Here is a 12,400-nt window from a genome sequence, read left to right as displayed (position 1 = left end):
CTCATCACAAAAATGATGCTATTCTATACTCTTTTGTATTTAACTGCCCCATTAAATGGTGTTCAGAGAGGCACAGGACACCTATCACTTCAGAATTTTCCTTATCTTTAAGCGTACCAGTAGCTTATCTGTCTTGTTTTTCAACCCCCTAATATTCTGGCAAATCAAATTAATTTTATTTTTCTGGAAACTGTTACATATATTGTGGTCTTCTTCTGCTCTAATTTTTTCCCAGTGCTGTCTGTTAGTAATCATCAAAAAATGTGCCTCTCTGACTCTAGTAATCACATGGACTTTATCCTGTGTGTCCCGTGCACTTTCTAAAAGATGCTCAGCTAATTTGTCCTTCCCTCTCCCACACAGGTGAAGGCTATCATTTGTTTGTCCCATCTCCCAACTGCAGTAACAGGAATGGCACAGATATGAGACTTTGTTTCAGTCAGAAGCAATCCACTCAGCTCTTTGTTTAACTGTCAAACCATTAATTAATAAAACGACCGAGACTCGAACTCGGGACCTTTGCCTTTCGCGGGCAAGTGCTCTACCAACTGAGCTACCGAAGCACGACTCACGCGCGGTACTCACAGCTTTACTTCTGCCAGTACCTCGTCTCCTACCTTCCAAACTTTACAGAAGCTCTCCTGCGAACCTTGCAGAACTAGCACTCCTGAAAGAAAGGATATTGCGGAGACATGGCTTAGCCACAGCCTGGGGGATGTTTCCAGAATGAGATTTTCACTCTGCAGCGGAGTGTGCGCTGATATGAAACTTCCTGGCAGATTAAAACTGTGTGCCCGACTGAGACTCGAACTCGGGACCTTTGCCTTTCGCGGGCAAATGCTCTACCAACTGAGCTACCGAAGCACGACTCACGCGCGGTACTCACAGCTTTACTTCTGCCAGTACCTCGTCTCCTACCTTCCAAACTTTACAGAAGCTCTCCTGCGAACCTTGCAAGTCAAAGGTCCCGAGTTCGAGTCTCGGTCGGGCACACAGTTTTAATCTGCCAGGAAGTTTCATATCAGCGCACACTCTGCTGCAGAGTGAAAATCTCATTCTGGAAACATCCCCCAGGCTGTGGCTAAGCCATGTCTCCGCAATATCCTTTCTTTCAGGAGTGCTAGTTCTGCAAGGTTCGCAGGAGAGCTTCTGTAAAGTTTGGAAGGTAGGAGACGAGGTACTGGCAGAAGTAAAGCTGTGAGTACCGCGCGTGAGTCGTGCTTCGGTAGCTCAGTTGGTAGAGCACTTGCCCGCGAAAGGCAAAGGTCCCGAGTTCGAGTCTCGGTCGAGCACACAGTTTTAATCTGCCAGGAAGTTTCATATCAGCGCACACTCCGCTGCAGAGTGAAAATCTCATTCTGGAAACATCCCCCAGGCTGTGGCTAAGCCATGTCTCCGCAATATCCTTTCTTTCAGGAGTGCTAGTTCTGCAAGGTTCGCAGGAGAGCTTCTGTAAAGTTTGGAAGGTAGGAGACGAGGTACTGGCAGAAGTAAAGCTGTGAGTACCGCGCGTGAGTCGTGCTTCGGTAGCTCAGTTGGTAGAGCACTTGCCCGCGAAAGGAAATGGTCCCGAGTTCGAGTCTCAGTCGGGCACACAGTTTTAATCTGCCAGGAAGTTTCATATCAGCGCACACTCCGCTGCAGAGTGAAAATCTCATTCTGGAAACATCCCCCAGGCTGTGGCTAAGCCATGTCTCCGCAATATCCTTTCTTTCAGGAGTGCTAGTTCTGCAAGGTTCGCAGGAGAGCTTCTGTAAAGTTTGGAAGGTAGGAGACGAGGTACTGGCAGAAGTAAAGCTGTGAGTACCGCACGTGAGTCGCGCTTCGGTAGCTCAGTTGGTAGAGCACTTGCCCGCGAAAGGCAAAGGTCCCGAGTTCGAGTCTCGGTCGGGCACACAGTTTTAATCTGCCAGGAAGTTTCATATCAGCGCACACTCCGCTGCAGAGTGAAAATCTCATTCTGGCATTAATTAATAACGTCACATATTCACAATTTCTACAAACCACAGAGCACAAAACTTGTAAGACATTCTTATTACTCCAGACAGGATAAATGGTGCTGTTTTCTCATACCAGAAGACACAATTAAAGTTAACAAGAAACATTGGAGGTATATGTTTCAATGAAAAATGTCTGCCAATCAAGTTACTAAAATATGTGCATGTGAATATAAAAAAAGACAAAAGTAGCCATGTGTATAAAACAAAAAGTGAAGTGATGTGGATAAAAGAAGACCCAAACAATCGATTCTTGTCCCTCATTAAAAAAAACCCTTGAATAAAGCTCATTTTTTGCTCAATAAAAGAGAAAAAGCATACTGCCCCTTGAAAAACCCATCTGCACCCAAATTACGATGCCAACTTCGAAAAAATTACATTTCATTCTGACTTAAAACTAGATTGCTAGGCAATTGCTAAGGAAAAACTAACAGTTGGTAAGGCACAACTGCCAGTTGCTACAGGCCAACTTACATTTGCTATGGAACACCCAACCAATGACAGTAAAAGAGAATACAGAGGGCAGGATGTGTTAACTCCGGCAAAGCTTGTTCATGAACCCTCTGTGTGCATTCAACAGTTTGTGCAGTACTGTATTTGATGAAGATTGTTATGGAACTGATTACTGCAACATTACTTTTGGTATGGCAACATCTCTGAAAGACATCATTTGAGTGCTTACAATCATGGATGAGCAGTTGGATGGCTTGAAGTTGGTCCAAGTGTCACTATTGTGGCTGCAGTAATGATTGTCCACAAGTATCCTCTCATGATTAAAAATGGCTACTGAATGTGGAAATTCTATCTGAAAGCCTGCTGGTGGTCACAGATGGACTGCTACCCTGCAAGAGGATTGATATGTAACCTTAGTGGTGAAACGGAACAGACATCTCTCCACTAGGCAGATCACTGCTGACCTTGCAACTGCTATCAGTACATGTGTCTATGCCACTACCATTTCCTGACAATTGAATCAGGCTGGCCTGTATGCTTGGAAACATGTTCAATGCATCCTACCTCAACCACATTATCACTCAAAGGAGTTTGTTGGTGTAGGGAGCATGTTGGTTGGGGTCAGCAACAGTAGTGCAGAGTGATGTTCTCTGACATATTCTGTTTCACTATGGCAAGTTATCCTGGCCACCAGTTAGTGTGGAGAGATAGTGGAACATATTATACGCCCTAGGATGGTCATGAACAGCACCAGTATGGGCTAGGCATTATGGAGTGGTCAGGCGTTATGTACAATGGCCGAACATTACTGCATATCTTTGTGTGAGGTATCATAACAGCATAGCAGTATTGCAAGGAGATTATTCTGGATCATACTCATCTGTTTACGGGTGAGGTAGGTTCCGACTTTCCATTTATGGTTGACAATGCCCACCCAGACAGTACTGCTGAGGTATCTGACAAGCTACAAAGTGAAAATATTGAACATATGGAATGGCCTGCATACTCCTTGGACCTAAACCCTCTAGAGCATGCTTGGGATACTCTTGACAGATGTGTTTCCCAATGAACACTCCTCCCCAAATTGCGCAATAACTGAAAACTGCCTTGAGAGAGGCATGAGACAATATCACCCAAGGACTCCTCAACAGTTTGGTAGACAGTATGAATCACAAGTGCAAAATGTGCATTAGTGCCTGAGGAGGCCATATTCCTTACTGAGAGTTTGATTGACCTTTTTGTTGAGAGTCTGACCTGTGTCAAACATGAACGTTATTTATGTCTGTCATCCTGCTTTCCCATGTGGTGAAATCTGTACCATTTTTCGTTTTGAATATATCGCTCCACCTCTACTATGTAAGTACTATGTTTCCTGTTATCGAACATTGCCTGTGGTTATTCCTGTCCAATAATTTCACTGTTCCTTAGCAACTGACAAGCAGTGTATGTATATGTTAATCAATACATGGTAAAGAATTCAAGCAGCACAACAAATTAAAGATGTTCATGTTGTAGAGAATGCAAAACTTTTTTCCTTAGATATATCCAACATGTGTGCTAACATACCTGTTAGTGAAACTGTTGAAATTATTGAATGTGCTTTACACACATGTGGTAAAATGTGTGCAGTTGAAATAGAAGAATTTATTACTTTATTGAAATTGACACTGTCACATAACTATTTTAAGTTCAATTTAGCAATGGGACATTGCCTTACTGGTGGACATGCTAATATTTTTCTTCACCATACTAAGAAGTTAGAAAAAAAACCATCCAGAATGGACTAAAAAATTCAATACTACTGCAGATGATTCATTAATGTTATTTAAAGGAACACAAAATGAAATAGATATGTTCCACTCACGATGGAATACCCTACATAAAAATATCATGTTTATAATCGACTGTGAACAATATAATAAAATAAATTTCCTTGATCTTGAAATCGCAAGAAATGGAACATTGCACAAATTCAAAATCTGCTGAAAATGACAACCACAGGATGTATAATACATAATAGCTCATCATGCAAAAGCACACAAAGAAGCATATTTTGGAACTTGTCTAGAGATACTAATAAGTTATCCATCGACTAAACAAAAGATATCATCTGAATTAAACACACAAAGAAATACAACGCCACCATAGTCAACAAAATTTATACCAGAAACTACACACAAATGAAAATAAAATACATTGTCATACCATATTAGGGAAAAATTTCAGATAACATCAGATTTGCACGCAAGAGAAGCAACCTAAACCTAGGTTTCGGAACACAGAACACACAGTGATCACAAATTTGTTGTAACATAAAACAATCCTGTAAATCTGCATGTTCAGGTGTTCATAAGTTAAAATGTGATAACTGTGAGAAAATTTACATAGGACAAACTGAACGAAATTTCAGAACAGTATTTAAAGAACATCTGAACCTAACTGGCATGAGCCTGTCTTCATGTAGTATATTTGTAAACTTGAACAAAACCACACAGCCAGAGACATGACAATGCCTGTCACATATTGCCGAAAAGTGCAGCTTACTAAACAGCTTGGCTTCAGTAACCAGAAACTGTGGTCACATTTTTGTGAGTTGCTTTTGTGTGTATGTGTGGTCTATTTTCAATGAAGGCTCACTTCTGACAGTCTTTTTGTTGTGACTATCTGTCACCCAGCATCTCCGCTGTATGGTGAGTAGCAACTATCCTTTGCATAATATTGTTACTAAACAGTTTGGAAGAAATAAAAATTGTGAAATGTATAACAAAACATCCTGGCATTATATTAAAGAAACAGACCGAGCTAAAAAAAAAATCAAAAAATTCACTAGTGTACTTTCATGAAAGCACATTTCTTGGTTCTGCTAACAGAGATGTTACAAATTAGAAGTAGTGTTATAGTATATGGTATGATGAATACCAAAAGTAATATTTGCATGTTTAGCTTTTGCCAATGACAACTGCATATATTTCGTAAACAATTTCTTATGCTAATTATGTATATGTTATATAAATCATGTAATCACATTATTACACAAACATTATGAAATATCATCATTGGCATATACTAGAGAACATCACATATAGGACAGTTTGGATTACAATGAATTGAAAAATCACATATACACATAACACTACAATATGCGTTACAATGTAAGTATTAACCTATTATAACAAATATGTGTATTTTGTCTAATAGAGGCACCACTGATGATGATGATGGGCAATTCCTGAAACTAGTCCAATGAAATAAAATATTGCCACAAAGCAGCTTTTGTTGAATAATTAATTAATAATATGACATATTTACAATAAAATATTTTATTTCATTTTTTCTTCTCATTTTAGGGGCAGATAAACATCTTTCTAAATTCTCCCTTGACTGGCTCTACAAAAATAATTACAACACCCACTATCAGAAACTAAAAAATCAGAAGCCAGTTTTATGGTATAATACGGTGAATCTTTTAGATGATGCAGTTGATGCAACAGCTTACTTAGAAGACGAAAATTATGTGAAAAAGGTTCTTCAGTCTCTTGTAAGATTTGGTGTTGGATTTGTAAAAAATGTAAGTAGTAATAATCAATGTGACTAATGTCAGGCTATTTGTTTTCTGTTAAAGAAGTATTCAACTTAATATGTTTACTTTCATGAAATACTCAAATAGTGTATGTCTGGTGATTATGGGACAGAACAAGATACAACTAAATAAATATGCTGCATTCATCCTTTACTTAACTTCAATTAGACAAAGATACAGCTAGTTTAAAATTTTAGAAACATATTCAGTAGCCTGGCACTGTCTGTTGCTAGTGGGTTCCAAATTGTAGTGTGTAACATAAATATGTTGGTGCATGAGAAACAGCATACTGTAACCAAATTTCAAACACAAAGAGCTTGTCCAAACAAGGAGCACCCTCTCCTTTAGCATGATAATGGCAGACCACATGAGTGCTCCATCATCTGCAACAATAAGTTGCTTTAGTTTCACAGCATTGATCATTCTCCATACAGTCCCAACTTGGCCTGATTTGAGTTTCATCTGTTTCCAAAACTAAAGAACACTGTTGAGGAATTCACTTTGATAGTGATGAAGCAGTGCAATTGGAGATGTGGTTGTGGCTCTGTCAACAAAGTCATACATTCTACAGTGATGATATCAGGCAAATGGTCTCTCACAGCGAGATTGTGTTTGTCAGCAGGGTGTATATGTTGGAAAATAAACATGTAGACATAAAGAATAAAGATGTAGAATGTTAATAATGTTTGTTTTATTTATGAAATTTAAGGAGTTTTCACACAAAAAACTTTGAGGCATTATTTTTCAGTATCCCCTTGTGCAACCAATGAAATAAATTGAAAAGAGTTTGACTTCTGAGTGCTCAACATCTTCATCTACGTTTTAATTTTGTCACTATTTACCACGATGATCTATTCTGGATGCCGTACAGGATGTATGGAGTATACCACCATTTCATTCAGGAGGCCAATGGTTCAAATCTATGTCTCACCATCGTGATTTAGGTTTTGCATCGTGATTTAGATTCACATTCAGTACCATTTGGTAATGATACATTTCCCAGTAGCTCAAAATGTCCTGTTCCCTTCAGCTGCTCTTGCTCATAGCAATTTGCAATAACTATAACTGGGTCATATACAGAGTATACCCAGTGTTGTCCCCCCCCTCTGACAAAAAGACTGTGTGATGAGGATGTCCCGTAGGCATCCCTCCACATCTATCCTCCCATAAATACTTCATGTCACACATCTCTGGGACATTTTCAATCACCCTAGATGGGCATCCAGTAATTTACTTTCTGTGCCTTTGCTGCAGCTTGCCTGCTTATAACTTAATGATCAAGTACTGCTTTCTTTCTAGCTTTACCCTAAGATGAACATGTACTGAGATCACTGCACACCAAACAATTCAAGTGCCACAATCACCTCAACGCTACACTACATGTTGACTGTGCGTTACTACCTCCCCCATGTCCTTTCTGTATGTTCCATCTGAAAATACTCGTAACTACTCTCCAGTACACAACAAAATAAGCACATATCATATCCCACCAAAACAGAAAAAGCCTCCAAAATCGCTATACTAACAAGACAAATAATATTTCAAGCAAAAAATACACAAGAACTTCATAATTTGTATGTCATATACTCCACATATCCCGATGCTTCAAGAATTGGTAGTCTCTGACGAAAAATACATATACACATAAGCAAAAAATGCAGCTACACAAAACCCTCCGTAAAAGAAATGCACAAAACGAAAAATCTAAAATTCGGAGCATACTGTATTTTTTATGTTGGCCTAAACCTCCGTCTTAGTGGGTCTGATAAGGTGCATCTAGTTTGTGCAGGTGCCTTTTGTTCTACCTGCTGTGTTGTCTCCTTCTTACCACCTCCTGCCCACCTTCTTTGGGATTGGTTGCGTTACTGGTGGCAAAGAGTCCGATGCACACTGAAAGGGACAGACACAAATGACCGTAGTACAGGAAGGCAATTGTTGCTTTGCATTCACAGATAGGTCATTGCAATTACTCGATATGGACGCTAATACCACATGAAGAATTTCTTTGTCTTCCATTTTGGGGTGTATGGACTTACGAACATCACCTACTGTCCTACTCAGCACACAGGTAGCTTTGCATTCTGCTGCGCCATATGTTCCTGATGTTTGAGGGCCTTTGAATTGACTTGCTGTACCTGATCCCATACCTTCTGTAATGTTCTCCTAAAACTTTGCACTGGCCTTCATCCTGACATTGTTGTTGTTGTTGTTGTTGTTGTTGTGGTCTTCAGTCCTGAGACTGGTTTGATGCAGCTCTCCATGCTACTCTATCCTGTGCAAGCTTCTTCATCTTCCAGTACCTACTGCAACCTACATCCTTCTGAATCTGCTTAGTGTATTCATCTCTCGGTCTCCCTCTACGAGTTTTACCCTCCACGCTGCCATCCAATTCTAAATTGGTGATCCCTTGATGCCTCAGAACATGTCCTACCAACCGATCCCTTCTTCTGGTCAAGTTGTGCCACAAACTTCTCTTCTCCCCAATTTTATTCAATACTTTCTCATTAGTTATGTGATATACCCATCTAATCTTCAGCATTCTTCTGTAGCACCACATTTCAAAAGCTTCTATTCTCTTCTTGTCCAAACTATTTATCGTCCATGTTTCACTTCCATACATGGCTACACTCCATACAAATACTTTCAGAAATGACTTCTTGACATTAGATTTAATTAACTCAAGTGGTGATGGCATTTTCCAGCCAAATACTGCTTTGTATGGTGATACACTTGTGATTTCTGAACCTTAGAATTGTTGACAACATATAGCAACACTGTATCGGAATTCTTCATATACTGCTCAACATCCTATTTTTGTAAACATCACCAATACTATTCAGCTACACTCTGCTCTGGCGCTCTGTGGTTCTATGAGTCCTCGTACCCTGATAACTTGTAACATGTTCTTACAATATTTCCTCATGCATCATAGTAGGAACTAAAACACATAGTCTGAACTTTGTTTTATTGCATAACACATCTTCATGCACATTGAAATGAACCTACACTTCAAATAATTTGCAGCTTTCAAATAATTTGCAGCTTTCAAATAATTTGCAGCTTTCAAATAATTTGCAGCTTTCAAATAATTTGCAGCTTTCAAATAATTTGCAGCTTTCAAATAATTTGCAGCTTTCATCAACAGCTTGCTATCCCTGTCACTCTGCTATGGTTTGACCTATTTTCTGTGATACACCAAGCTTGCCACTGAGGCCGCCTGCACTCTTGAGATTCTTTCCCTGTTCAAGAATTACTTCAAAATCGAATTCACTTACCTTCATTGTCCAACGCATTAGTCTACTAAATGGGCTCTTCAACCACAATCACCATTTTAATGCCATGCGATCTGTTATAGCTAAAAATTTCTTACCATACAAATTACATCGAAAGTATTCCACGCCATAAATAAGACTCAGATTTTTCTTCTCCATGTAGGCAAGTCGTTGTTCCACCACATTTACTTCTTGACTTAACATGCAGTCAAGAGCATGATTAGTAGCGTCAGAAGACTGTATGAACTTTTTCTCATAATTTGGAAAAACCAGCACAGGATTAGTAGCCAAATATACTTCATCCTTCGAATGCGTCCTCTCGCACTGATGTAGACTGGAATTCTACACGTTTTTCCAAAAACATGAGTGAGACGTTCTGCTACTTCTGCAAATTTTGGCATGAACTTCCTATTCCAATTTGCTAACTTTAAAAATGACTGTAACCTCTTTGTCTACTGAGGTGTTGGAAAATCTTGTACAGCCTGCACGAACGTATGATCTATCCATACTCCATGAGACTAGTCACATGGGCCAAATATTGCACTTCTTGTAATGGGAAGTGACAAATGTCTGTAATTTCTAACGTGGTGAGTGCTCTGGTTTTTGTGTAATCTACCTCACCACTTAGGGCACAAGCAGGGCTCTGAAAAAGAAAATATTAAGCCTGTGGACCCAGGCCCTGCCGGTTAGGGAGATAGCAGACACGCCCACTGTTAGAAATGGCTCTGAGCACTATGGGACTCAACTGCTGAGGTCATTAGTCCCCCAGAACTTAGAACTAGTTAAACCTAACTAACCTAAGGACATCACAAACATCCATGCCCGAGGCAGGATTCGAACCTGCGACCGTAGTGGTCTCGCGGTTCCAGACTGCAGCGCCTTTAACCGCACGGCCACTTCGGCCGGCCCCACTGTTAGATATTAGAAGAACAGTTGTCGGTATACCTAAACTATCTCAATGAGGAAGGGGGACCTCTTCTTTGGGACCAACAGTCAGTCTATTCCATGTAAATAGAAATTTTTTATTACATAATTACCACGTTCGGGTTCAGGATGGTAATCGTAGGAAAATCCTATACAGTCTAGGAAGCTCCCGTGTCAAAAATGTAATGCAAGAAAAGTATATTCATCAAATTTAACAAACCTTAATCCGAAAGAATACGACAAAGGTACAGGTAGAAATCTCAGCTGAAATTTCCGTCAGAAATATTCATTCTGACAACATAAACTAAGCTACTGTAACTGGGCAATGTTCCCTATCACATGTATGACTTATCCGAATATAAACGTCAGGATGACTTGGATGTCACGAACAAGAGGAAATTTTAGCTATTACTCCAAGCTTATGCAGTTCTGAATTGAGACCACGCTAGTGATTTCCAGCATTTAGTGCCCCAGCAATGCGTTATTTACCTGTCGAGTGTGTAGCGACAGTGGCGGCGGCGGTTGCCTGCTGCATACAGCGTGTATTGTACCTGTCAACCTAATAACGGTATGCTGGCCTCTGACTAAATTTAACCAGTCGGTAACTTCCCAAGTTTCCATGACGTGGAAGACTGTATGTGTCCCTCGCCTAAGACAAAACGGCTCTGTACATTCGCCAAGGCTGGGCGATGTGCACAATATTGCTCTCAAAGTTCTTGCAAGAAGGTTAACTAGAATGACTCGTTTTACCACATTGCGTTAAGCTCCCCACATACTCTGTGCCTCTTGAGACAAGAGAGCTTCAATTATCCATCTACAATTGACTGTATTGTGGTGAACTTACCTCACTGTACGGTGGTCTTGCTCTGTATCAACACTGGTATCGGTCAATGGGAGCCTCCGTACTCTCCGTACCTTCTAGGCGCTCAGTCCGGACCCGCGCGACTGCTACGGTCGCAGGTTCGAATCCTGCCTCGGGCATGGATGTGTGTGATGTCCTTAGGTTCGTTAGGTTTAAGTAGTTCTAAGTTCTAGGGGACTGATGACCACAGCAGTTGAGTCCCATAGTGCTCAGAGCCATTTGAACCATAATGAATGGTTGAGGTGTTGATTAACTCAGCGCAAAACTACATTAAATTCTCAGTGTAGTAATTGAACTCTACCCTGTACTGTCCAACCACTTCAGAACTAGACTTACAGTAATATCATAATGAAATTTTAACTCTCATACAAATTATCGGCCGGCCGAAGTGGCCGCGCGGTTCTGGCGCTGCAGTCTGGAGCCGCGAGACCGCTACGGTCGCAGGTTCGAATCCTGCCTCGGGCATGGATGTGTGTGATGTCCTTAGGTTAGTTAGGTTTAACTAGTTCTAAGTTCTAGGGGACTAATGACCTTAGCAGTTAAGTCCCATAGTGCTCAGAGCCATTTGAACCATTTATTTATTTGAACAAATTATCGTTTTTGGTGCTATCTTGAAATAATCTCAGTGTTGATACTTGTATGTAGATTCTCATTAAAATAAATTATCAAATCGTAAACTTTCCTTACCTCTTAGAGTTATGAAAAACTGGAGATAATCTAATTAGTTTCCTCAGCTGCATAGAGAAAGTACAAGTACGAAGTAATGGTGATGCACGACGTGGAAGATTAGTCATACCATACGGTTAGTTCCTCATAATTTTAATTACCTCACCTTATAATCTAAATCTACGAAAAGGTTATTACAATCATGCCTAGTAATATCACTTTCTTACGGGTTGGGCTTTGTCTCTGTAACAGCATTGTACTTTCCGGTCAGTACTCTATCTTTCCTGTTGGTCCCTGAAACATTGATCTTCGAAGGCTAGGCACTTTATCCTATTAATCTGATTTTTGCTTTCACTCAATAGGTATCTAAGAATTATAATTTTATTATCATTCGAATACCTGTGGTTGATTTACTATACCTTTGTTAACTCCTCCTTGCCTTTTTATCTTTTGTGCAGTAATTTTTTCTGGGCGATATATGTACCAGTGTCCAGGTAGTTACTCCACTTCTCCTTCATTATGTGTACAACTGCAATACCCATTGTTTTCACTTGCGGAACAAAGACTTATTAATACCACATGAAAGTTGAAACGTCACTGGGTTACTCCTCCTTAGTCAACCTCTCTCCCTCATATAACAAGTTAT

General features: G+C 40.0%; 1 protein-coding gene across 3 annotated transcripts in view; it reads left to right on the top strand.

Moving 5' to 3' along the window:
• LOC126249788 (trimethyllysine dioxygenase, mitochondrial) overlaps positions 1-12,400 on the top strand; it is a 595,126-nt gene that overhangs the window by 242,167 nt on the left and 340,559 nt on the right. For all 3 annotated transcript variants that reach the window (XM_049951475.1, XM_049951476.1, XM_049951477.1), the window contains one exon: positions 5,798-6,018. In XM_049951475.1, coding sequence (XP_049807432.1) covers positions 5,798-6,018 — 221 coding nt within the window. The remainder of the gene's footprint in view (positions 1-5,797; positions 6,019-12,400) is intronic.

Source organism: Schistocerca nitens, chromosome 3 (assembly GCF_023898315.1).
Source record: "Schistocerca nitens isolate TAMUIC-IGC-003100 chromosome 3, iqSchNite1.1, whole genome shotgun sequence".
Taxonomy (NCBI): domain Eukaryota; kingdom Metazoa; phylum Arthropoda; class Insecta; order Orthoptera; family Acrididae; genus Schistocerca; species Schistocerca nitens.
Note: the sequence above shows the minus strand (reverse complement) of the source record. Positions and strands in the feature narration are given on the sequence as shown.